Source organism: Pan paniscus, chromosome 9 (assembly GCF_029289425.2).
Source record: "Pan paniscus chromosome 9, NHGRI_mPanPan1-v2.0_pri, whole genome shotgun sequence".
NCBI classification, from domain to species: Eukaryota; Metazoa; Chordata; class Mammalia; order Primates; family Hominidae; genus Pan; species Pan paniscus.
Window position 1 is genome coordinate 111,365,203 of NC_073258.2, and position 25,639 is coordinate 111,390,841.

At 35.3% G+C, this 25,639-nt stretch overlaps 1 protein-coding gene across 3 annotated transcripts in view; it reads right to left on the minus strand.

Annotated features, from left to right (window-relative positions):
* The window catches only part of ARHGAP20 (Rho GTPase activating protein 20), a 138,461-nt gene that overhangs the window by 43,869 nt on the left and 68,953 nt on the right, over window positions 1-25,639 (minus strand). For all 3 annotated transcript variants that reach the window (XM_034933643.3, XM_008971190.4, XM_034933642.3), the window contains exons 3-4: window positions 8,929-9,093; window positions 2,800-2,949 (exon numbers count right to left, since the gene is read on the minus strand). In XM_034933643.3, coding sequence (XP_034789534.2) covers window positions 2,800-2,949; window positions 8,929-9,093 — 315 coding nt within the window. The remainder of the gene's footprint in view (window positions 1-2,799; window positions 2,950-8,928; window positions 9,094-25,639) is intronic.

Consider the following 25,639-nt stretch of genomic DNA (forward strand, 5'->3'; position numbering starts at 1 on the left):
ATTTCCTCGCTCCTCTTTCTGTAATTCCAGTGACATGTATATTATACTTTTTGATATATTCCCACAAGTCTGTGATACATTTTTCCTTTAAAAAATCTTTGCTTTTTTTTTTCCTGTTCCTCAGATTACACAATTTGTATTGATAAATCTTCAAGTTCACCAAATCCCCTTTCATTTCCATTCTGCAAAGAAGGCCACTCAGAAAATATTTTATTTAAAATATTTTAGTTTTCAGTTCTAGAATTTTCATTTGGCCCTTTTTAGTATTTTTTATTTCTCTGCTGATATTTCCTATCTTTTTATTAATTTAAATTGAATTTTCCTTTTACCTGCCATGCTTACTTATGAAAGCTGTTTTAAAGTTCTTTTCTGGTAATTCAACATATGAATCATCTCAAGATTGGTCTCTATTGATTATCTTTTTCCTTGTTCTTCACACGTCAAGATATTTTAGATTGTATTCTGGACATTACAAATGTTTTGTTTTGGAGACTGTATTCTGTTATATTTGTGGAACAGTGTTGATATTTTTGTTTTAGCATAAAACTAACTTGATTAGATGAAGCTACAAACTCTATTTCATCTGTGATGAGTTGCAGCTCAGTTCAATTCTTTCAGTCTTAGCTTCAAGATGCTTTGAGTCTGTCTCATGCATGTGGGGTTTGGTGATCAGCCAGAGATTTGGGCAGTGTTTATACATAGAATTTGGAGCTTCTCTTCTCTGCTACTTTCCTTTTTGAGATTCTCCCCCTCATCCCACAGTAGCTGTGGATGACATAGCTTCTGTCCTCTGGTTCTTCAGCTCAGAAAGATTGTTTTTGCCAGTTTTAGTTGTCCTACACCATGATGTAACTGTACCCTGCCCTCAGGCTAAGGCCTTAAAAACAGGAAACTCACCCAGTACTTGTGCCTACTTCCAAGTTTAAATTCCTCTCCAAAAGACCTCACTCTGCCATGTCAGAGGCAGAATTCCTCAACACTTCACTTTTTAAAAAAAATAAATTCAGAAATTTTAGATTTCCGTAAAAGTTACAAAGATAATATAGAGATTCCCTACATAGTTCTCATGCTGTTTAAGTTCAGAGGAATCTAAATGTTATTCTTTTACATTATCATGGCCCATTTGTCAAAACTAAGAAACCAATATTAGTACATTACTATCAAACTCTTGACTTACTTCAGATTTCACCATTTTTTACATTAATGTCCTTTTTCTGTTCTAGAAGCTAATCTAGAATACCACATTATAATTATTATATCTCTTTAGTAACTGATCTATGACCATTTCTCAGTCTTTCACTGATTTTGTTTTTCTGACCTGGAAGAATTTAAGGAGTGCTGGTCAGGTATCCTGCATAATATAGCTCATTGTGTGTTGAATGATTTCCTCATGATTAGACTGGAGTTAAAGGTTTTTGGGAGGAAGATCACAAGGTTAATTGTTCTTCTTATCACAATACATCAAGGAGTACATGTTATCTACATGACATCACTGGTGATATTAACCTTGATCATTTGGTTAAAGAACCATAGTTTAAATAATATAATATAGGTAAAACTTCTTTCCACAGTTTCCCCTCTTCTTAAAAAAAAGAAGTTTCATGAAAATTCCTTGATTAAAAATGTCATGTAGTCATACCCTCACTTAAAAGTACTTCCTTTCACCTGTAACTCCAAGGAGATTAAGCAATAGGAAATGAAAATATCTAGAGAAATCTGTCATGGAAAAGAAGATATGCTGAAAATGAAACAAACACATTTTTTTTTCCAAATCAGTTCTTAAAATCTTGTGGTAGGCCAAATAGTGCATAATAGCATTTAATGACATGCCTATCTTTTAATAAAAGATTAACATCATGGAAAATTTAAGTTGTCTGGCTTTACGATAATGTGCTAGGAGTTTTGTGGTGGCAAGAAGAGAAGCAGAATAAAAAGCATCATGTGCATGTGATGGACACTAACTTTAAGTGTAAAACAAATACTGGAGAGGTTGGAACACAGTTATTCAAAATCACAGGTGTGATTGTGATTGTTCACTCTGAACTGGACAGTGCCAATAAGGCATAATCATTAGAAGAGGACAAATATTCTGTATTCATACATTCTCCAACCCCATCCTAGCATAGGAGTATGTCTTGGGAAACTCTGACTCCTTAAAATCATACATTTGCTTTTTATTGTCACATCTCTATAGACACCAACTCAAAACCTGCTATACAATTTGGGTAACCAGTATTTCATGAAATTAGTTTCATTTGTATAATAAAACACTATTTATTTAAAAATTCAGGAGTATAAACCACTAATTGAAACTTAATTGGACTATACAATTTGCTTCAATGAAAGTCTTTTTCAGTGGTTTGAAAAGACTGATAAGACTTGAAAGCTCAATACGTAAAACAAATACCTACATATTAAGGAAGGGGATGTTGAAGAGGGGGTCCTAAAGATGGGACTACTCTATTCCCCTTCCATATTCCTGGAAGTTCCTGTTGTTGTTGTTGTTTTCACAAAAATAACTTGTCAAACCAAGGTACATAATCCCAAGAGTTCCCAATATTTACCATTAATTTTCACATATTTTAATCAAAAGCCCATTGGGAGAAATACATGGCATACAAGTATTTTGGTTGGGTGTATGTGTCAACAGATGAGTTATTGATTTAATATGGAATCAGAATAAAATATTTCCCTCTTAAAAATTAGAGGAACAACATTTGATTAATTTTTAAAATTTCAATCCTAGAAATTATCATAGTAGCTAACCCAGGTAAATAGAGGACAAGCTGTGGTTCTTACCTGAAAGTGGCCACAAAGTTCACTGTGGGCCAGCCCAAAACAAAGGATTTCATGGCATTGGTGTTGCCTTCTCCCACTTCATCCACACAGCTTGCTGTCCACATATCAGTTAATTTAATTTTATTTTTTATCTTAAAGTTATTGTTATATCTAGAAAGATAAAAACCAAACAGAACCTTTTGTTATTTTGTTTCTTAAATTTTATGGGAGCTTCTCTGGAAGGCATCATCCTCAGCAAACTAACACAGGTACAGAAAACCAAATACTGCATGTTCTCACTCATAAGAGTGAGAGCTGAACATTGAGAACACATGGACACAGAGAGGGGAATAACACATACCAGGGCCTAATGAGGGGTGGGGGATAAGGGGAGGGAACTTAGAGGACGGGTCAATAGGTACAGCAAATCACCATGGCACACGTATCCCTATGAAACAAACCTGCACATTCTGCATATGTATCCTGTTTTTTTTTTTTTTAGAAGAAAAATAATTTATGGGAGTTTCTGTACTTGTGATAAAAGGACCATTTTCACTAATCATGGGCAAAGTGTCTTATTCACTGTTTTTATCTTCAGTGCCTAGAAGAGTAAACTAAAAAAGGGTTGGCTACCTTAGCCCAAGAAGATCTTTGAAACATTGGTGAAACAATTAGTCCTCATGCCTGCATTTATGGCAAGAAATAGCCATAAACTGGCCACCTTATTTTTCTATATGTCGAGCATTGCATTTGAATCAAAAACCTAACTTCAAATGTACTGCTGTTACAAAATATTACTTCATTTATTATTTATAACTTGCCAATTTCCAAAACAATTTGAGTGGCTGAAAACAGAAAATACACAGGATTTATTAAAATGTTTATAAAATTTTCATTTTAAGAGAGATGCACTAAAAAAAACCCTGTAGTTAATTAGAAGAATTTATAATATATTTTCAATGAAGCGGTTACAAGATTTTCTAGCCTTTAGAAGCATAGGTTATTTTAAATTTCATTTCTTAGATTTTGTTCAACCATTTCCCCTTATATTCTGGTTAAAAGTAAAAATCTGCAGTCCCCCAAAAAGAACCTAAACCAAACTTAAAAAAAAAAGTAGGGTTGACAAAATTAACATTCATCTCTGAGGACCTTGAAGGTGGTCTATTTTAATTCAAGTGAAATTGCTTTTAGACAATTTCTACCTAATCCCTGTAGACTCCTGATATGGAAACCACCATATCTCTTGACCTAATTGTCAGGTTTAACGCTAGCAGGGACCTGAGACTTAAACAGAAGGCACCGAGAAGGATAAAGAGAATGCTCAGGAAAACATGGGTACTTCTTGGCATTCAGACCCATTTGTGTAAATACTAAAAGTTAAAATGAAATCAAAGGTACCTTATATGGAAGTATCCCTAAAAATTCCTCTGATTCATGGAATATTTAAAGCTAAAATTTTTCAGTGGAATTCATAAGACGAAAAAGGATTTTGCAGGAACTGAAGGAGAATCTAGATTCAAAGCCTCATTTATGATTCCCACAGAATTTAAGTGTAATAGAAAGTGCCTTGTGGCATAATGGCTTCTTTCTATATTTCAATATTTTCCACCCTATTGTTATGAATCTTTAGATTTTTAAAATAAAACAGACCCAATTACAGACCAAATCTTATTTATTGATGCCAACTGTTAAAACTACACATCTTTGGAAAAAATAGGTATCCTCCCATATTTGTTTTCACATATTTTGTATTTTCTGATGCAAGTATCTATCTCAGTAGATGCTGCAGATATCATGTGGGAACATCCACATCCGTTGACCTGGAAAAAAAGTCATCCCAAAGATCCTTTCCCTAGATCAATAAGGTGCTACATTATCCACCCCGATTTCCAAAACAAGCAACTGTCTAAAAGTATAAACAATGACTTCCATTCTCCTATAATAAAAATAATGGCCAATATTTATTGAGAACTTACCATATACCATTGTTGTAAATACTTTACACACATTATTTAGTTTGATCCTCAGGAATTTTATAGGTAAGGAAATGGAGTCGTAGAGAGGTTAACCTGCTAAAAGTCACACAGCTTAAGTAGCAGAGCTAGAATTTAAACTTGGACAATGTTGACTCCTGAGCTTATTTATGCTCTTAACCACTAGGCATCTATAAAAAGTCCTGGATATCACTATTCCTATAAAGCACCTGAAACCCGGGTGAAGTTATATTTTCCATGAAGTTCTCTTCAGCTTTTCAATCTTTGGCTTTTTTTTTTTTTAATCTCTCCAGAGCTACAAGGCTTTCTGATGTGGCTATTATGGAGGCTGAGGAAGAAATCTCATGAACACCTATGAACACAAAGCTAGATGGACTAGTTTGAAAATATTTAAAAAGAAGTATTCCAATAAAGCTTTATATTAAAATGGGCATTCTTGGGGTCATAGAATGCTTCTTCAGATTTTTTCACTTTCAATTTCCAATAGTATTAGACTATAGAAATTAAAAAATGCTAATTTAATGTGAACCGGCTCCAATAGCATGACGACTATCTCCAATAGTATTATGACAACAGGAATTAAAAAGTGGGAATCCAATATAAACAGACTGAACAAAACCCCCTAAAAATAATTTTTTTTTTTTGAGACAGAGTTTCGCTCTTGTCACCCAGGCTGGAGTGCATTGGCGTGATCTTGGCTCACTGCAACCACCACCCCTCAGGTTCAAGTGATTCTCATGCCTCAGCCTCCTGAGTAGCTGGGATTATAGGTGCCTGCCACCACGCCCGGCTAATTTTTTTGTATTTTTAATAGAGATGGGGTTTTGCCATGTTGGCCAGGCTGGTCTCGAACTCCTGACCTCAGGTGATCTGTCTGCCTCAGCCTCCCAAATTGCTGGGATTACAGGTGTGAGCCACTGCGCCTGGCCAAATTCTTTATTTTGACAACGTAGTCCCTTATTACAAATTTATTAAGCTGACAGATGTACTTTGATTTCCTATCCTCCTATCTTCATACTGGAAAAAATTCCAGTGAATTGATGAAATACACAGGATTCCAGGGAGATTTCTCCCCATTCTAAGATAGGGATGTCTTATTAAATATGTTTTGGGGTAGAGTTCATTATATATTCCACAAATATCTGATGGTAATTCTATTAATAAATTTATTTCATCTTCTTCACCTAAACAGAACTCATTACTATTTACTATTTGCTTATTCTCATAAAATATGATAATAGTGATGGTTTACGAGGGTGTGAGGTAAATACAGTCATTTCTCCTTTCTGTAAATTCCATATGGGTGCTCAATGGCTATTATCAGAGAGAATATTAACTTCTTTCTAAATAATGTTTGTAAAACAGATCCTGTTTTTTAAAAAAGAAAACTCATGATTTTATTGGAAAAGTAACTTATTTATCTTCCAAATGCATATCAAAAGTGGTTCCCAAGTACCCATCTGGCTTTAATACTTTACTAATTTAGTATGGAAAAGAATTACCATAAACTCAAAACAATTTTCAGCAAACACTGTCGGCATCCAGTACAAAACAGATCAAATATAATAATTTAGTCAATAGAAGGAAGTATTTAACACCCGCTTTACTGTTGTACTTACTAAAATTCACTAAACAAATATGTAGCAGTTGATTCATTATTTATCCCACTCAAGTTTATTTCTCTAGGCCCAGCCTAAGGACTGAAAGCAGTATCTAAAAGAAGCCTGAAGATGAGCTGATGTAATATGGAACCTAAGGTCCCCTCCTTGTCTCCTATGGCTCAGTAAGAGACTTAAGTGCTAATTTCAGATTATTTCAACAAATTAATTGATCCAGGGTAACACTCAATCCTTCATCCAAGGGTAAGAAGTGACTCAGAAGACATAGGTTTGGAATTACAGGGACTATTTGCTTTTGGTTGTTATTTCATAAAAATTAAATTCTTTCATATTAAGAAGGATCTGTGAATATAACTAACTGTTTGCTATGAGAATGATCATGTAATCAATTTCCTAAAAAATGGTGGTCAAAATTTTTGCAAAGTGGCAGGATTTAATAGTAATAATAATAATAATCTCAAATATCTATGTTCTATCTCAGGGGTTTTGGATTTATGTCAAAAAATAACTTAGATCATTCACACTTTTAAATATTCCCAATGGGTATAAGAAGTCCTTAAAATAATCTTTCATAATTGGAACCTCTTAAATAACAGCATTTAAATCAATTGATAGAATTTTTTTCACTTCACGAAAACATTAAAGTGGACATTAAAGTTATCTCAAAAGCAGTGTATGGGAAAAAGTGGTATAACCTTATGTGAGAAAGGGACAATCAAAATAAAAAGTCAGCTACAGAAGCAGACAATGGGTACACATTTTGCCAATATATCTAAAAACAGCAATATTCTAGTGGAAAAGAAACTGTCTTTATATAAAATATTTTTAGCAAAACATAGGTTCCATAAAAACAACTTACATGCTAACAGTATACAGAACAGTAAATAACCTCAGGTAAAAAAACAAAGGTCCTCTATTCTAGTTATCATTGTAACTGCTAAGGGGAAAAATATCCAAAAAAGGTGAAGGAAAATACATTCTTCCCTAAGAGCTGAATGCATGCTACAAGTAAATAGTCTTTAAGATCTTAAAGTTTAGAAAATTGGTTATTATAAAAAATTTTTGTTGTCTATTTATCTACCTCCAGGCTGAGGTATACACCTAATGAGTACTGTGTGCTAAAAAATATAGAAAGAGGCAGCCGTTGGAAGTAAGGCCTAGATTCAAACCCCAGCCCTGCCATTTCTTAGTATATAACAAACCTTCCTGAGCCTCAGTGTTCAATATCTGAAACAACTCTTATCTTAGGGGATTGTTAGGATAATTAAACGAAATCTTTGTGATTCTCCTCTTATAATATCTAGCATAAAGAACTCATCCAGTAATTTTTAATTAAGGGAATAACTGTTTTTTGAAAATAATGACTTGTTCCTCTATTAATAGTTTCCCAACTTAGAGCTTCAAGTGGACCTAGTGTAAAGATGTGGCTGGAGAAACTTTTTCATTCTCTTTATTCCTATAATACCATATCCACTCCAAAACTATATCTGTAGGCATTCCTTCATTCTGAAAGTTCTTATCTTTATGCTTGTCTTTAATTTAAAAAATGTATAAAAACAGTTCACTAAGCATTCTACACCGTTTCTTATAAATGAGTATTTAGTTGGAGCCTTTTACTCATCCACGTGGAGAGGAACTCAAGCCTCTGGCCACAAGCCACTGAGTAACTAAGGCTAACAGCATCCACTTGAGTGAGCTTGGAAGTAGTTTCTCCAGCTCCAGGTGAGCTTTGAGATAACTTTAACCCAAGCCAACAAGCTTGAGGGCCCTCGTGAAGGCTTGTAAGCCAGAAGCATCCAGTGAAACACTCTCAGACTCCTGACTCAGAGAAACTGCATGAGATATTTATAATTTTAAACTGTAATGTTTTTGGGTAATTTGTTAAATGGCAATAGATAATCAATATAGCCTACACAGGTCCTTATAACCTAACCCTTGTCTACTTCTCTAATCTTAATTCATCTTACTCTCCTTGGCTTGTTATGCTCCAGTTACACAGGCCTTCTTTTAACTCCTCCAAGGGCTAAGCTTTCCCCAACTACCTTTGCACCTGCTGTTCCCTCTCCCTGGAATGCTCATCCTCCCAATATCTGAATGGCTGATTGCTTTTCATCCTTCACTGAATTTTTCCCCTGACTACACCTACCTAACATATAGGCCATCTTTTACTTCACCCAGCACCCTATTTTCTTCATAGTACTAATCACAATTTGTCATTCTCCCTCACCCCATGCATAAGACTGTAAGCTCCCACATTAGAATATAAGCTCCCAAAGAGCAGGGACCGTACCCATCACATTCTTCACTGAATTTCCTACATTTATTCAGGACATGGCACAGAACAGGACCTAAATAAACACTTGTTGAAAAAATGAACAATCGATTTTTTTTTGCAATAAAGGGCATAAAATCACTTTAGATATTACCTATAGTAACAAAGGCAAGACATTCTTACAGTAAGCATTGAGTAGAAAGGGTATCTTTGTTAGTAAAAGTGCAATTTTATAATGATAATCGGGAGTATATAATATACATACTTGATTTTGGCCACAACAAACAGATCATTGAATAGGAAAAGATGCCGCTCCTGCCTCTGGAGGCCTCTTTTGAGTTCTGCCCGGCCATCAATCAGCAGAGTCCTACTGGAGCACACAAATGATGACAGAAATGTGCATGTGTCAACACTAGCAGAAGGACTGTCCCTGTAACAGATCAAATGCCACAGATCAGTCAAACGATCATCTTATAGTTGGCCAAGAACTACAAAACTCTGTAATTTTTTTTAATACAATGGTATAGCATCCTAACTGGTCATGAGTCTATTCACCACACAGTAGTCTTTAATATTTCATTATGAAAATTTTGAAACAAAGAAAAGTTGAAATAGTTTTATAATAAACACATGTATATGTATCTCAATATAGATTCTACCATTAGTATTTTACTATACTTGCTTTATCAAATACCTATCCAACCATCCATTGAATAATTCATTTTATTTTTGGCATTTCAGGGTAAACTACATACAGGCAGTACATATCCCCCTGAATGCTTCAGCATACATATCATTAACTAGAGTTCAGTTATTTATTTTGAATTTTTCTTTTGATATAAAATTTACATACAACAAAATGTACAAATCTTAGGTGTATATCCACTGACTTTTGACAAATGTACTTATCTGTGTAATCTAAGCCTCTAACAAGATTTAGAAAGTGATCATCACTCCAAATAATTCCCTCTTGCCCCTTCTCAGCTATTATATAAATTAACCAAATATAGTCTCTATGGATTGGCTCCTGAGTTGTTTATTTCTTCACTGCAGGCTGAGACCTGTCAGTTCAAAACCTCACTAGTATCAAACTTAAATTTTTATATATCGAAGTATTTTAAAAATAGCCCAATCAGATTTTTAGCCAGTAACAGCCTTCCTGCTTTGCATACTCCATCAAACTACACCCAGCACCTGCTGGCCACTGAAAAGAGAGTGTCTGTGGTTATGAGACCCCCAAGTTGCTCATGCCCTTTAGAGCTCTCTGACCTAGCCATTCCTCACTACTGAGGAATGGACATCTACTCTCCAGAAATATCTGCTCTGATTCTTTTCTCCCCTGCCCTCCTTCCCTTCTGGATGGTGGCCCCTTGCCATAAGCCTCTGGACAGTCTCATACTGTGAGGGATTTACTCTCTCATGCAATCCTGTACAGTATGTTAAATCTTTGATCAGATCCCAAATACCTCAAACTCCTTATACCAGTCAATCCTGACTTGATCACCCCAGAGGTAACCACTATTCTGATTTTTCTTTTTCCCAAGAAAGACTGCCTGTTCTAGAATTTTATACAAATTGAACCACAGTATCTGTTCTTTTGTGTAAGATATTACTTCCTCATCATGTTTTTGGAATTCATTCATGTTATTACATTTATCAGTAATTCATTCCTTTATCTTACTTAGGTATTCAATGTATAAATATGCCAGAGTTTATTCTTCTATTGTTGTATACTTGGGCTGTTTCCAGTTTTTAGCTATCATGAATAAAATGGCTATTAAACATTGGTACTAGTCTTTTTGTATCTATGTTTTCATTTCTCTTGGGTAAATACCTCAGAGTGGAATTGTTAGGTCACAGAGTAGGTATATGTTTAATTTTAGAAAAACTACCAGTTAGTTTTCCATAACGATGGTACCATTTTACATTCCCAGCAACAATGTAAAAGAGTTCCAGTTGCTCCATGACCTTGCTAACATTTGGTGTTATCAATCTTTTGAATTTTGGCCAGTTTAGTGGATGTATAGTAGCCTTTAATTAGGATTTTTTTTCTTATTTTGAGAAGGAGTCTTGCTCTGTCACCCAGGCTGAAGTGCAGTGGCACGATCTCGGGTCACTGAAACCTCTGCCTCCTGGGTTCAAGCAATTCTCCTGCCTCAGCCTCCTGAGTAGCTGGGATTACAGGCATGCACCACCACGCCCAACTAATTTTTGTATTTTTAGTAGAGATGGGGTTTTGCCATGTTGGCCATGCTGGTCTCGAACTCATGACCTCAGATGATCTGCCTGCCTTGGCCTCCCAAAGTGCGAGGATTACAGGTTGAGTCACCATGCCCAGCCTTTAATTAGGATTTTAATTTGCATTTCTCTGCTAATTTCTTTCACGTTCTTACTGGCCATTTGCATTATCTTCATTGGTGAACTGTCTTCAAATCTTTTGCTCATTTAAAACAATTTGGGTTATGTGTTATTATACGCATATTGAGTTGTAGGAACTTTTTCATCTATCCTAGATTCCAGTCCTTTGGCAGGTTATGTGTTTTGGAAAATATTTTCTCCTAGTCTGTTGCTTGCCTGTAAACTTTCTTAACCATGTTTCTGACAAAAAGTTTTAAATTTTCACGAAGTTTATCAAATTTTTTCATATGGTGTTTACTTTCTGTGACCTTTCTAGGAAACTTCCACCTATCCCCTACTCATCAAGATATTCTCCAATGCATTCTATTAAAATATGTATGATTTTCAGTTTTTACATTTAAGTCTATGATCCATCCCAAATTAATTTTGCTTAATAAGGTAGAGGGCCAGGTTCATTTTTTTTCTATATGAATACTTCATTATCCTAGCACCATTTACACCAAAGACTTTGTGCTTACTTATATGTAAAGTAAGTTAGTTGGACTAGGACTATAAGATCTTTAAATTCCCTTCCTCAATGGATTGCTTTGGTACCTTCCTAAATTCACGACTATAAAGCATAGGTCTATTTCCAGGCTCTCTATTCTGTTGCACTGATTTATTGATTCTTATGCTATAACCACACTGTCTTACTGTTTTATGTTTATAGTAAATCACAAAGTTACGTAGTGTTAAGTCCATCAACTTTTTCTTTCTTGAGACTGTTTTAGATAATCTAGGTCTTTTGCATTTCTATATGTTTTTTGACTCACCATTTTTTCACTTTATGATGGTGTGAAACTGATAGGCATTCAGTAGAAACTGTACTTCAGATTTTGAATTTTACTCTTTTCCTGTGCTAGCTTAGGTGTATTAAATGCATTTTCTACTCATAATATTCTCAACATATGATAGATTTATTCTGACATAACCCGTTGTAAGTCGAGGAGCATCTGCACATTTTAGAGATTAACAAAGATGAAGAACAAAGGAGGGAAAGCCTATTGTGGCTGGGGAAGAAGAGATGACCTCAGTTTCAAATGTACTGAGTCTGAAATTATCAGTGGGCTAGGTGGTATGGCAAGATCAGGTAGGCATGCAGCACTTGGAAGAGATGTCAGAAGCAGAGATGTCATTCAAAGACAGGTGCATAAATAACTCTTTGTAATGGCTAGAACTGCCAAGGGAAGGAGCACAAAATAAGAAAAAAGGCAGAAACATATCCCTGAGAAAAGATGTAAGTTGAAGAGATGAAGGGAAGAGAACCTATGAACAAAGATGGAGACTGGTGAGTGAAGTAGCAGAAAAAGAAAAAGTAGTGGTGGTCAGGAGTGCTGAAACTGACAGAAGGGATAACAAGCTGAGGTCTCAAAAGGTGTCTTGGGGTAAAAAGTCATCAGTTGGTCATTAAGACCTTTGAGAAAACAGTTCCAGGAGAATGGCGTAGGCAGAACTCAAATGTCTGGAATTTGAGGAGTAAAAGGATGAGAAGTGAGGAACTAAAGGCAAAACTCTTGTTGTTTTTTTAGCAGCTGAACACTAGAAGGTGACTTTAAGGATTCTAAAGTGGGTACAGCTGGTGAGGAAGGACAGGTAAGTGAGAAACAATCAGCCCTGAAGGTAGGTATTACTATCCCTCATTTTACAGATTTGAAGCTATTTAGGGTAGCCAAAATATACTGCTACTAAGGTGATTTACAAGTATGGTTTCATGTACTTTAAAAAATTCTATGTAGTCTTTCAAATGGACAAACACTGCATTGACTCAGCTTCCTCCTCCAGCCATGGTGATTGAGTTCAGTGGTTTAGGATTTAATGACTTGGGTGGAGTGCTAATCCAAGCCTTTTTGCTAAGTAATGTGATATGGCAAGTTATCTGGTTGGCTTAGTTTCCTATATGTAAAGTAAGTTAGTTGGACTAGGACTAGAAGATCTTTAAATATCATTTATAATTTATATATGGGACTAACTAAACATGTATCCAAAAGGTGGAATTAAGATTACTGATGAGAGGGAAATGGATAATGGATATGATTGGCTATGTCTGTGAGAACACTCCAATCCTAAAATATAGTTTATAAATGTGTAGTTAAGCATATTTGAGAGTCACTTCAGGGAAACAATCCAGAGCTGAACTAAATTAAAAGCCATGCAAAAGTCATAATAATGACAATGAGAACAGTTTTTTTTAAAATTAGTCTAATTAAATGAGGAGCTCAAAGAACAAGTATTTCTCAGGGTCTCCATCAACGCATAAGGTGTAAGAGGCCATGACTTGTCACCTCAATTATCAGGTCCACCTGGCAGCTATAAAAAATCAGAATTATGGCTTATCTATGTTTCTTGGGTTTGAATAGCATGGGTCACAGTGTCTGATCTCCCCTGGGTATACTAAAAGTATGAGGACCATACCCTATCCTAATAGCTCTGAATTAATCCCCAGTGGTCAGCCATCCCTTTCTCTATTACATTCTCATTGTGTGGACTCCTGATCAGCATCATCATCATCAACTGGGAACATGTTTTAAAAATGCAAATTCTCAGGCCTTCCTCAGGTTTATTGAATCAGAAACTCTGGAGGGTTGGCTCAGCATCCTGCAGTTTAACAAGCCAGTCAGGTGATTCTAACGCACATTGAAGTTTGATTCTAACGCACATTAGATCAACTCTCTTCATAAGTCTACAACGCATTCTAGCTCTAACATTGTAAAATTCTACAATAGTGTATTCCAAGTAAGTATAAGTAGTTTATAGTTCTACTTCAGCTAAGTTGAACTTTTGAGAGTTATTCCATCATTTCCTGTGATTTCTCAGCTATAGCTACCCCTTTCAAGAAGTGAAGTCTATTATGCTCACTAATTGCTAATTAACCACATACTATGTATAACTTAAATACATATAGGTGAATGATAAGGCAAGTAAATAAATGAAAGTCCTGTGAAAGAAAAGGGAAAAGGAGTTTCTATGCTTGATATTATAGTTGGAATTAAGCAGAGAACAAAGAAAAGGCCTACATTCATCATCACAGAAAAAAAAATCCTTTCTCAAGTTCTTCTGGGGGAGTTGAAGAAGGTATAATAGAATCTTTTAGTATGTAGTGATTTTCAAATGTATAGAAAACAAAAATAAAGCTTTCACTTGTTGAAACTGAGCAAGGACAAGGCTACTAAGCAATGAATGGGGGAAAGAATGGCTAAAATAATATTTTGCTGAGCTTTAATTTTTTAATTACATAACAGGAAAACTTTGCAAGAGGAAAAATCATCTTTTGCATTTTGGTTTAGGTATCCAACAAATAATTGCTTCTTGATTATAAGAAGAAGCCATCAGATTGCAGTATGGCTTAATCTAGGGACCTTAAAACTATTACTCAAAGGGTCTGATGATAGTTTAAGTTTTGTGGGCCATACAATTTCTGTCAAAACTATTCAACTCTGCCCTTGTATTGCAAAATCAATCATATACATAAATGAACAGGTGTGGCTGTGTTCTAAGAAAACTTTACAAAAATAGGCAACCTGTCTGGGTCATGGTTTGAGGATCTCTGGTTTAAACAATACTTCCAAAACATTTAAATGTTTATAAATAAAGGCTAATCTGAAGTAACTGGAAAATTATTATTATTATTTTGCTTGGGGTTGGCCTAGGCCAAAGATTAATTAGGCTATTTTTAAAAATAGTTTACATTTTAAAGCAATTCCAAAGGATTTTCATACACAATAACTCATTTTCCTCCTTGTGATATTACTTTCAAATAAGTGGACTGGTGCTGGTGTCAGGGAGAATTCACAATAAAATTAAATGATTTTCTTTTTCTGTGTGCATCTATCAGGCTGTCATTTTAAAAACCTGTATGTAAGTGTGGCGAGAGATGCCTGAAGACTTTAGTAAAAAATTCATGCCGTACACTAAAATAAAAGTAAATATCTCAGCACTCACATAATTTAAATGGAAAAAATTTTCATGGAAGGAAACAAAAACACAACTTTTGTGTTTTTTAATACAATATTAAAGTCTCCCATTTAAAAATGTGTTTCTCAATTTTATGACTCTGAAGTGTTTATTTTTATTCTGAGTGAAGTGTAGATGTGTTTATTTTACTCTTTTAGAGTATGGAAATGGGGAAAGGGTAAGACTATAACCTTCTATTTAGCCTTTTAATATAGCCTGATTAGGACTTACAAGTTATAATTAACAGAACTCTAAAATAATCTAACAAATCCAAGCAGAGTCTAGGAATTCACCTGTTGCTTGCTTTTTATGTATTAACATTCCATTTTCAAATGGGTTTGTGAAACCATTTCTGAAAAGCAAAAACAAGTTTTAGAAACGTAAAAACTAGAAAACAGCTTTCACAAAACCTGGCCACAGTAATATATCAGTATTTATAACTAAAGTTCATTCTAAAAATGAGTCCACTTTCAGGTACAGTTTTAGAGACAGTGTTGCTTAATCATAAATTACAAAGAAAATAAAATTCAGAATACTTGGAATTGTCTATGTTTATTAGTAATCAATTAGAGATTACGATAACAAGTACTAGATAGGATCTGGATAACCTTAAAGCCTGGTAAAATAATTAGCACATGGTCACTGACCGGTAACTGTTGAATAACTACATAAAATTTACCTTCCAAAAATGTACCCATTTCTCAAAGCCCATTCCAAATATCAGTTCTTCCATGAAAACTTTTTATCAACTGGATCCTTGCTTGGCATCTCTTATATGACATCTAGCACCTATGTTCTGCTTTATATATCGTAAATATTCTCATTCAACATTTATTGTGCATACAATTACCATATAATAAATTATTTGTAATAGTGATAAGGGCTGTCTTTGCTGGGTACCTGCCATGTGCCAGGCATAGGAGCTAGATTGGGTCCTTGGCCTCCAGGAGTTATCAATCTGATAGGCAAGTCAGACAAGTAACATGATGATAAACAAGTGATGTAAGTACAATAAAAGAAATGCAGAGTGCAGGAGCACAGAAAAGCAAAAAGAGGAGACCCTATCTGAGACTGCATTGGCTAGGAAAATTCCTTGGAGGAACCAAAGTCTAAAGGATGAACAGAGAGACCAATGAAGGCTGAAGGGCACTTTAAGAAGGAACAGCGTGTCAAATATGCACCTTGTGCTTCAGTAACTGGAAAATTCAGAAAGGCAGGAGTTATAAAGGCTTGAGAAAGATTAGCAGCAGATGAGAAAGGGGTACAGTCATTGGTGTTTCTCCTATCATGTAAGGGGCTTAGATTTTATTTGGAAGCACTACAGAATTTTGAGCAGGACATTGCATTTTGTAATACAGGTTGAGCATACCTAATCTGAAAATCCAAAATACAAAATGCTCCAGAATCCTAAAATTTTTGAGCACCACTATGACACCATAAGTACAAATTCCATACTTGGCCTCAAGTATACAAATTTTGTTTCATGAACAAAATTATAAAAATTGCATTCAGGCTATGTATATAAAGTGTATATGAAATATAAATAAATTGTGTATTTATGCTTCAGTCCCATCACCAAGATATCTCATTATCTACAAGCAAATATTCAAAAATTAAAAAAACTGAAATTCAAAAATTAAAAAATGAAATTCAAAATACTTCTGGTCCCTAGCATTTTGTAACAGGGATACTCAACCTGTACATTGAAGAATACACAGGAAGGCAACTTAGAGTGAGTGAGACCATTAGGAAGTTACGGCAGTAGTCTTAGGTAAGAGATGTTGCACACCCAAGTTGGCAGTGAGAAAGGGATAGGAAAGACAACAGAAAACATAAATGATAGAGATTGTTAAAATTAATACATTGATTTACTGGGGGTGGGGTGGGGTGAGCTGGAGATGAAATTGACCAAGAAAAAGAAAATGTGGCACATATACACCATGGAATACTATGCAGCCATAAAAAATGATGAGTTCATGTCCTTTGTAGGGACATGGAGGAAGCTGGAAACCATCATTCTCATCAAACTATCACAAGGACAAAAAACCAAACACCGCATGTTCTCACTCATAGGTGGGAATTGAACAATGAGAACACATGGACACAGGACGGGGAACATCACACACCGGGGACTGTTGCAGGGTGGGGGGAGTGGGGAGGGATAGCATTAGGAGATATACCTAATGTTAAATGACAAGTTAATGGGTGCAGCACACCAACATGGCACATGTATACATATGTAACTAACCTGCACGTTGTGCACATGTACCCTAAAACTTAGGGCATAATAATAATAAAAAAAGAAAAAGAATATAACCTTACTGTCCAGGTTTTATTTCCTTATTTTTAATTTTTCATCCAACAAATAACTGAGCATCTATATGTACTGTCTAGACACTGTGCTATATTAACATATGGAGTAAATAAGTTTGATTTTTTCTCTACTCTTGTGGAACTAGTTTAGCTGCTTGGCTCAGTTTCTAGTAGAGGTTGGAAACCGCAGCCCACACTCATATTTTATTCGATACCCCCCCACAGGAGTTTTAAAAAACATTTGATTTTGAATGTCCAGTTAGCCACATTCCCTCTCTGTTACTTCTTTACTCTGTCTACTGAACCTCCGAGTTCTCTGAAAGCATTAAGTCTATGGTTCTTGAGCTAGTGTGCTTTTTTTTTAAAACAAAAACAAAGAACTAGTACAAAAAACACATGTAAAATATCCCATTGTTACCATTTAAAAATGCATAATTCAGTGGCATTTAGTACATTGACAGTGTTGTAAAACCATTATCACTACTTAGTTCCTGAATATTACCCCTAAAGAAAAACCGTATAGGTTTTTCTATAAGCAGTCTATAAGCTTTTCTATAAGCAGTCATTCCCCATTCCCCCTAGTCCCTGGCAACTACTACCATCTTTCTGTCTCTATGGAGTTGCCTATTTCGGGTATTTCACATCATGTAATATCTATCCTTTCATGTATGGTTTCTTCCCATTAGCATAAGGTATTCAAGATCTGTTCATGTTGTAGCATGTATTAGCACTTCATTCCCTTTTGCTGCTGAATAATATTCTGGTGAACGGCTATAGCACATTTGTTTATCCATTCATTAACTGATGGACATTTGGGTTGTTTCCACCTTTTAGCTATTGTGAATAGTGCTAAGAATTCATGTACATACTGTTTTTGAGTATCTGTTTCCAATTCTTTTGAGTACATACCCAGGAGTGGAATTGCTAGATCATATGGTAATTCTATGTTTAACTTATTGAGGAACTGCCAAACTGTTTCCCACCATGGTTACACCAGTTTACATTCCCACCAGCAATGCATAAGGATCCTAGTGTTACTTTAGACTTCTCCCCTTTTGCTTCCCACATAAAGTCATTTCTTATGTTTTGAGAATATTCTAATTAAAAATAAAATTTTTTAACTCTGGATCCTCATAACCTATAGTTTATAATGAACTCCTAACTGGATTCTCTAATTTTTGCCTCTCTCTTTTCTCCAATCTATACTACTCACCTCTCTCAAATTAATCTTCCGGATGCATAGTACCAACGATCATAGCATAGACACTGTCTAAAGGGTAAGCCCAGATCATTAGCTTATCAAGTTCTAGCATCTGTTTTACCCTACCTGGTTCTGACATGTAGGTTAGAACTTTCTATATTGCCTGTGTAACTCTGCAGAGTGTTAGGGAATAAATCAGTCCAGATATCATTTGGAACAAAAAGACTACTGAAATGAAGCTACAAAAACCACTCTCAACATCAAAACTCTATCTTATTCAGCAATGCAATCCTATTATTTATTTATGACTATATTGAACATCTAGAATTAAAAGTATATTATATGGGAATCTAATCTATGGCAATTATCTGTCTTAATGAGATCAAACATGAGAAAGTACTATTACATTCTATCATCTTGATAAAATCACATTGAAATTACCAAAGAAAATAACATATAGTGATTATAACAATGTGATTGTATGTAATATGTACTGTAACTTCAATGATTACATAATAAATCGGGGGGGGAGGGATAGCATTAGGAGATATACCTAATGTATATGACGAGTTAATGGGTGCAGCGCACCAACATGGCACATGTATACATATGTAACAAACCTGCACGTTGTGCACATGTACCCTAGAACTTAAAGTATAATAAAAAAATAAATAATAAATCATGTAGCTCATAGTCTGAATTATGACTTGTATTATGAGAACACAGCCTAGTGATAATAGTAATACCAGCATCAAAATGAATGAAGACAGGATAAGGGCTTGGTAAGATAGGTGGACAAATCGTTAGATAAACAGAGTGAGCAAGGGCTTAAAAGCAAGAAATATATAAAGGAGCACTTTTAAATTATCAAGATGCTGATGGGAGCATATGCCATACAATGAGATCAATACATCAACAATGATACTAATATTTAAAGACCAAGGAAAACATAAACGTTAAGTAAGTAAAGACAGAATAGAAAGATGGAAGGAGAGAGTGAAGGTCAGAGAAGGACACTAATACGCAGAGTCACACTAATAGAGTGCGATCCATACACAAAGTTATTATTTCCAAAGAAGAGAGTAACTACATAATTTCCTCATAACCTTGACACAGAAGTTGTTTAACAACATCTATTAGGAATTCACTTAGTACAAGGCACTTGATAAAACATTATCAAGAAGGAAAGGAACAAGATTTTATGAGCATTGTCTCTAAAGACTTTAAAAGGAAACAATATATGAATTATATATAGTGATGCAAGACAACTAATCAGGAAAAATGAGAGTATTTGAACTTCAAGGAGCCTCGTGAAAATGGCATCCCTTTAAGAATAGTTCTGCTTCATTATGTTTTCTTCCCCCCAACCCTCAGAGGCTGTAGTGAGCTATTACCATGCCACCACACTTCAACCTGGGCAATGGAGCAAGACCCTATCTCAAAACAAAAAGCAAAACAAAATGAAACAAAAACAACACAAAACCTTCATTATGAAAGAGTGAGAAGAATCAGTAGAAACAGATCCCAACTAAGGGAGAAACCTCCAAACCAATTTAGCCATCTTTGTGTGTGGCCTGCTGACTTAAAACTACTACCTCTCTTCATTATCCACTAAGTAAAATTCGTTTGGCTACTCATTTTGAATTCAAGCTACTCAAAGAAATTTATATGTGTAATGATTACACTGTATGTGGTTCTGTTAGTTTGTTTACGGATTCAACAATGAACAAGGTCATCAATATGCTTACTGGGAACTCCAACAGTTTGAGTTTTCTTGAGATAATAATTACATAATGGTACACTTAAAGGAACGAAAGAATTAAACCTGATTAAAAATAATTCTATATATAATTTCTGGATCTTCTAAAGTTAAAAAACTAACTGATTTTGCATCCTGAAACTTTACTGAAATTGACCAGTTCTAAGAGCCTTTTGGCGAGGCTTTAGGGTTTTCTAGGTAGAGAATCATATAGTCGGTGAAGAGAGATAGTTTGATGTCTTTTTATATTTGGATGCCTTTTATTTCTTTCTCTTGCCTGATTGCTCTGGCTAGCACATCCAGTACTATGTGGAATAAAAGTGGTGAGAGTGGGCATTCTTGTCTTGTTCCGGTTCTCAAAGAGAATGGATCCAGCTTTTGTGCATTCAGTATGATGTTGGCTGTGGGTTTGTCATAGACAGCTCTTATTATTTGAGATATATTCCTTTGATACCGAGCTTGTTGAGGATTCTTATCAGGAAGGGATGTTGGGTTTTGTTGAAAGCTTTTCCTGTGTTTATTGAGATAGTCACATGGTTTCTGTTTTTAATTGTTTATGTGGTGAATCATGTTTATTGATTTGTGTATGCTGAACCAACCTTGCATCCCAGGAATAAAGTCTACTTGGTTGTGGTGAATTAACTTTTTGATTTGCTGTTGGATTTGGTTTGGTAGTATTTTGTTGAGGATTTTTGTGTCTATGTTCCTCAGGGATATTGGCCTGTAGTTTTCTTTATTCATTGTTGCTTTGCCAAATTTTGATATCAAGATAATGCTGGCTTTGTAGAATGACTTAGGGAGTCCCTCCTCCTCGACTTTTTAGAATAGTTTCAGTAGAACTGGTACAAACTCTTCTTTGTATGTCTGGTAGAATTCGGCTGTGAATCCATCTGGTCCAGGGCTTTTTTTGGTTGGTAGGTTTTTTATTACTGCTTCAATTTCAGAACTCATTGGTCTGCTCAGGGTTTCAGTTTCTTCCTGGTTCAATCTTGAGAGGCTGTGCATTTCCAGGAATTTGTCCATCTCTTCTAGATTTTTTAATTTGTGTGGATAGAGCTGTTCATAATAGTCTCAGGATCTTTTGTATTTCTGTGAGATTGGTTGTAACATCACCTTTGTCATTTCTGACTGTACTTATTTAGATCTTCTTTTTCTTTGTTATTATACGTAGCAGTCTCTCAATCTTGTTTATTCTTTCAAAAAATCAACTTCTGGTTTCACTGGTCTTTTGTATAGATTTTTATGTCTCGATTTCATCCATTTCTGCTCTGACTTTATTTATTTTCTTCTGTTAGCTTTGGGATTGCTTTGTTCTTGTTTTTCTAGTTCCTCTAGATGTGACGTTAGATTGTTAATTTGAGCTCTTCCTTCTTGATGTGGGTGTTTAGTACGATAATCTTTCCTCTTAACACTGCTTCAGCTGCATCCCAAAGACTCTGGTATGCTGTGCCTCTGTTTTCATTAATTTCAAATACTTTTTTTGATTTCTGCCTTAATTTCGTTGTTTAACCAAAAGTCCTTCAGGAGCAACTTGTTTAATTTCAATGTAATTATGTGGTTTTGAGAAATCTTCTTGATACTGATTTCTATTTTTATTGCATTGTGGTCTAAGAGTATGCTTTGTATGATTTTTTTTTTTTAGTTGATTGAGATTTGCTTTATGGTGAACATGTGGTCAATCTTAGATAATGTTCCATGTGCAGATGAGAAGAATCTTCTGTGGTTGTTGGGTAGAGTATTCTGTGGGTGTCTATTAGGTCTAATGGGTCAAGTGTCAAGTTTAAATTCGGAATTTGTTAGTTTTGTGCCTCGATGATCTAACACTGTCAGTGGGGCCCTGAAGTCTCCCATTATTATTGTATGGCTGTCTAAGTCTTTTCATAGGTCTAAAATAACTTGTTTTATGAATCTGGGTGCTCTAATTTTGGGTGTGTGTAGACTTAAAATAGTTAAGTTTTCATAGTGAATTGAACCCTTTATCATTATAGCATTTCTATACAACAATAATGACCAAGCTGAAAGATAAGTCAAGAATGCCATTCATTTACGACAGCCACAAACAGAACACAATACCTAAGAATACAGTTAACCAAGGAGGTGAGAGATCTCTACAAGGAGAACTACACTTTTGAAAGACATCTAAGATGACGTAAATAAATGGAAAAACATTCCATGCTCATGAATTGGAAAAGTTAATATCATTAAAATGGCCACGCTGCCCAAAGCAATCTGCAGGTTCAATGCAATTCCTATCAAACTGCCAATGTCATTTTTCACAAAATTAGAAAGAAACTATTCCAAAATTCAAACGAAACAAAAAAAGACACGAAATAGTCAAAGCAATCCTAAATAATAAGAACAAAGCTGGAGGCATCACATTACCTGACTTCAAACCATACTACAAGATCGCAATAACCAAAACAGCATGGTACTGGTACTAAAACAGACACAGAGACCAATGGAACAGAACAGAGAGCTCAGAAATAAAGCTGCATACCTACAACCATCTGATCTTTGACACGGGCAATAAAAAAACAGGGGAAAGACTCCCTATTCAATAAATGGTGCTGGGACAGCTGGCTATCCATATGTAGAAGAATAAAACTGGATCCGTATCTATCTCCCTATAAAAAAATTAACTCAGGATGGATGAAATACTCAAATGTAGGACTATAAAAATCCTAGAAGAAAACCTAGGAAATACCATTCTCAATATTGGCCTTGACAAGAAATTTATGTTTAAGACCTCAAAAGTAATTACAACAAAAACAAAAACTGACAAGTGGGACCTAATTAACTAAAGAGCTTCTGCATGGCAAGAGAAACAATCAAAGGAGTAAACAGACAATCTACAGGGTGAAGGGAAATATTCACAAACTATGCATCTGACAAAGGTTTACTATCCAGAATCTATAAGAAACAAACAAATCAACAAACAAAATCAAATAACCCCATTAAAAATTTTGTGAGCAAAGGACATGAACAGACACTTCCCTCTCTCTCTCTCTCTCTCTTTTATTTTTTTGAGACACAGTCTCACTCTATCACCCAGACTGGAGTGCAGTGGTGCAATCATGGCTCACTGCAACCTCTGCCTCCTGGGTTCAAGTGATTCTCATGCTTAGCCTCCCGGGTAGCTGGGATTACAGGCATGAGCCACCACACCCCGCTAATTTTTGTATTTTTAGTAGAGACGGGGTTTCACCATGTTGGCCAGGCTGATCTTCAACTCCTGCATCAAGTCATTTGCCCGCCTCAGCCTCCCAACAGTGCTGGGATTATAGACATAAACCACTGCGCCCAGCCAAACAGACACTTCTCAAAAGAAGACATACAAGTGGCCCACAGACATATTTTTTAAAATGCTCATCATCACTACTTGTCAGAGACATGCAAATCAAAACCACAGTGAGATACTATCTGACAGCACCAGTCAGAATGGCTTTTGTTAAAAAGTCAAAAAGCAACAGATACTGGTGAGGCTACAGAGAAAAGGGAACACTTATACACTGTTGGTGGAAATGTCAACTAATTCAGCTACTGTGGAGAGCAGTTTAGAGATTTCTCAAGAACTAAGAGTCGAACTATCATTCAACTCAGCAATCACATCACTGGGCATATAGCCAAAGGAAAAGAAATCATTCTACTGAAAAGACACATATGTACCTGTATGTTCGTTGCAGCACTACTCACAATAGCAAAGACAAAATCAGCCCAGGTGCTCATCAATGGTGGATTGGATAAAGAAAATGTGGTACATATTCACTATGGAATACTATGCAGCCATAAAAAATGAAATTATGTCCTTTGCAGCAATATGGATGCAGCCAGAGGCCATTATCCTAAGTGAACTAACACAGAAACTGAAAACCAAATACTCCACGTTCTTACTTACAAGTGGGAGCTAAACACTGTGTACACATGGACATAGTTATGGTAACAATGGACACTGGGGACTATTAGAAGGGGGAGAGAGGTAGGGGGCCAAGGGCTGAGAAACTACCTATTGGGTACTATGCTCACTACCTGGGTGATGGATTCATTCATACTCCAAACCTTGGCATCATGCCATATACCTTTTTAACAAATCTGCACATGTACCTCCTGATTTAGAAATAAAAGTTGAAAAAAATCACCTAATAACTCCTATTTAGGAAATTTATAAATATTGTATTATACATACAAATTACAAAGTCCTCAAGGCAGTATACTCTAGGCAGTGACTTATCTACTACCTTCTGCTCACTTATGCCAAAATGTCAATATTCAGGTTGATACACAAATGAGCTGATTCAATTAATTGATTCATAACTAAAAGAAAACACCTGGCTTTGAAAGGAAACTTTTAACTACTATCCTGCCAAATATTAATACCTACAAAATATATTTCAGGATAAGGAGGAACCACATAATGAATAATTGCTTTAAGACATCTTCTTAAAGCAAACCATAGCAATGATTTGACTGAAGTATCTTAAAGAAAAAACTCATTAGAGGCTTTGAAATAAATTTTGAGCACATTCCTGTTTTGAAAAATTTATTTCAAACCTTCTCAGAAATAAAAAAACCATTTTTTAGTGAATGCTAAATAAAAAGTTGAATATAAAGGAATATTTTAATCCAGTGTATGGTTTTTCTATATTAAGATGGTTATCTATTTGACAAAGGGTGAACTTTTATTTTTTAAATCCCAAATTATATTCCATATTTACAAATAATTTATTCAGTCACTTACATATTAATGATTGCCTACAGTACATGAAGCACTATCTCCAGTACACTGGCTGGGGATATGGCAGCCAGTGAAGTAGCCAGGGCCATGCAAAAAATTTCGCCTTCTGAGTGAGATAGGAAGAGGGTATGGTTTAAACAGGGAAGAAACATAATTTATATGGTGAATAGACTGGAAGAAGGCAAGAGTGGAAGCACATAACAGATACTTGCTCAAGAAAATTTTCAAAGAAAATCGTAGTCGTAGTAATAAGTTGGCTAAAATTTCTTAAATAAAAATTTACTGGAGGCTTTTTGCAATGCAGTAACTTGAGAGAGAGAGAATGGAGCTTTGTAAAAGAATGGTAGCTGTCGGGTAGTTTTAGTAAGAAGCAGTTCTATTCTGGAAATATTTCATAGGTAGTACTTAACAGGATTTAATTATAGATTGATTTTGTGTGTGTGTGTGTGTGCATGCGCGCACATGCATGCAACTGGGTTAAGGATGGAGATAAGAAATTTGGTTTGAAACACCTCTTAGATATCGAAATGGGGATTTAAAATCTATGAAAGAGATCAGGTCAAGTAAGGAGTTAGTATAGGTGGAGAACAGGTTCAAGTACTGAGCCCTGGGGACACCAACCT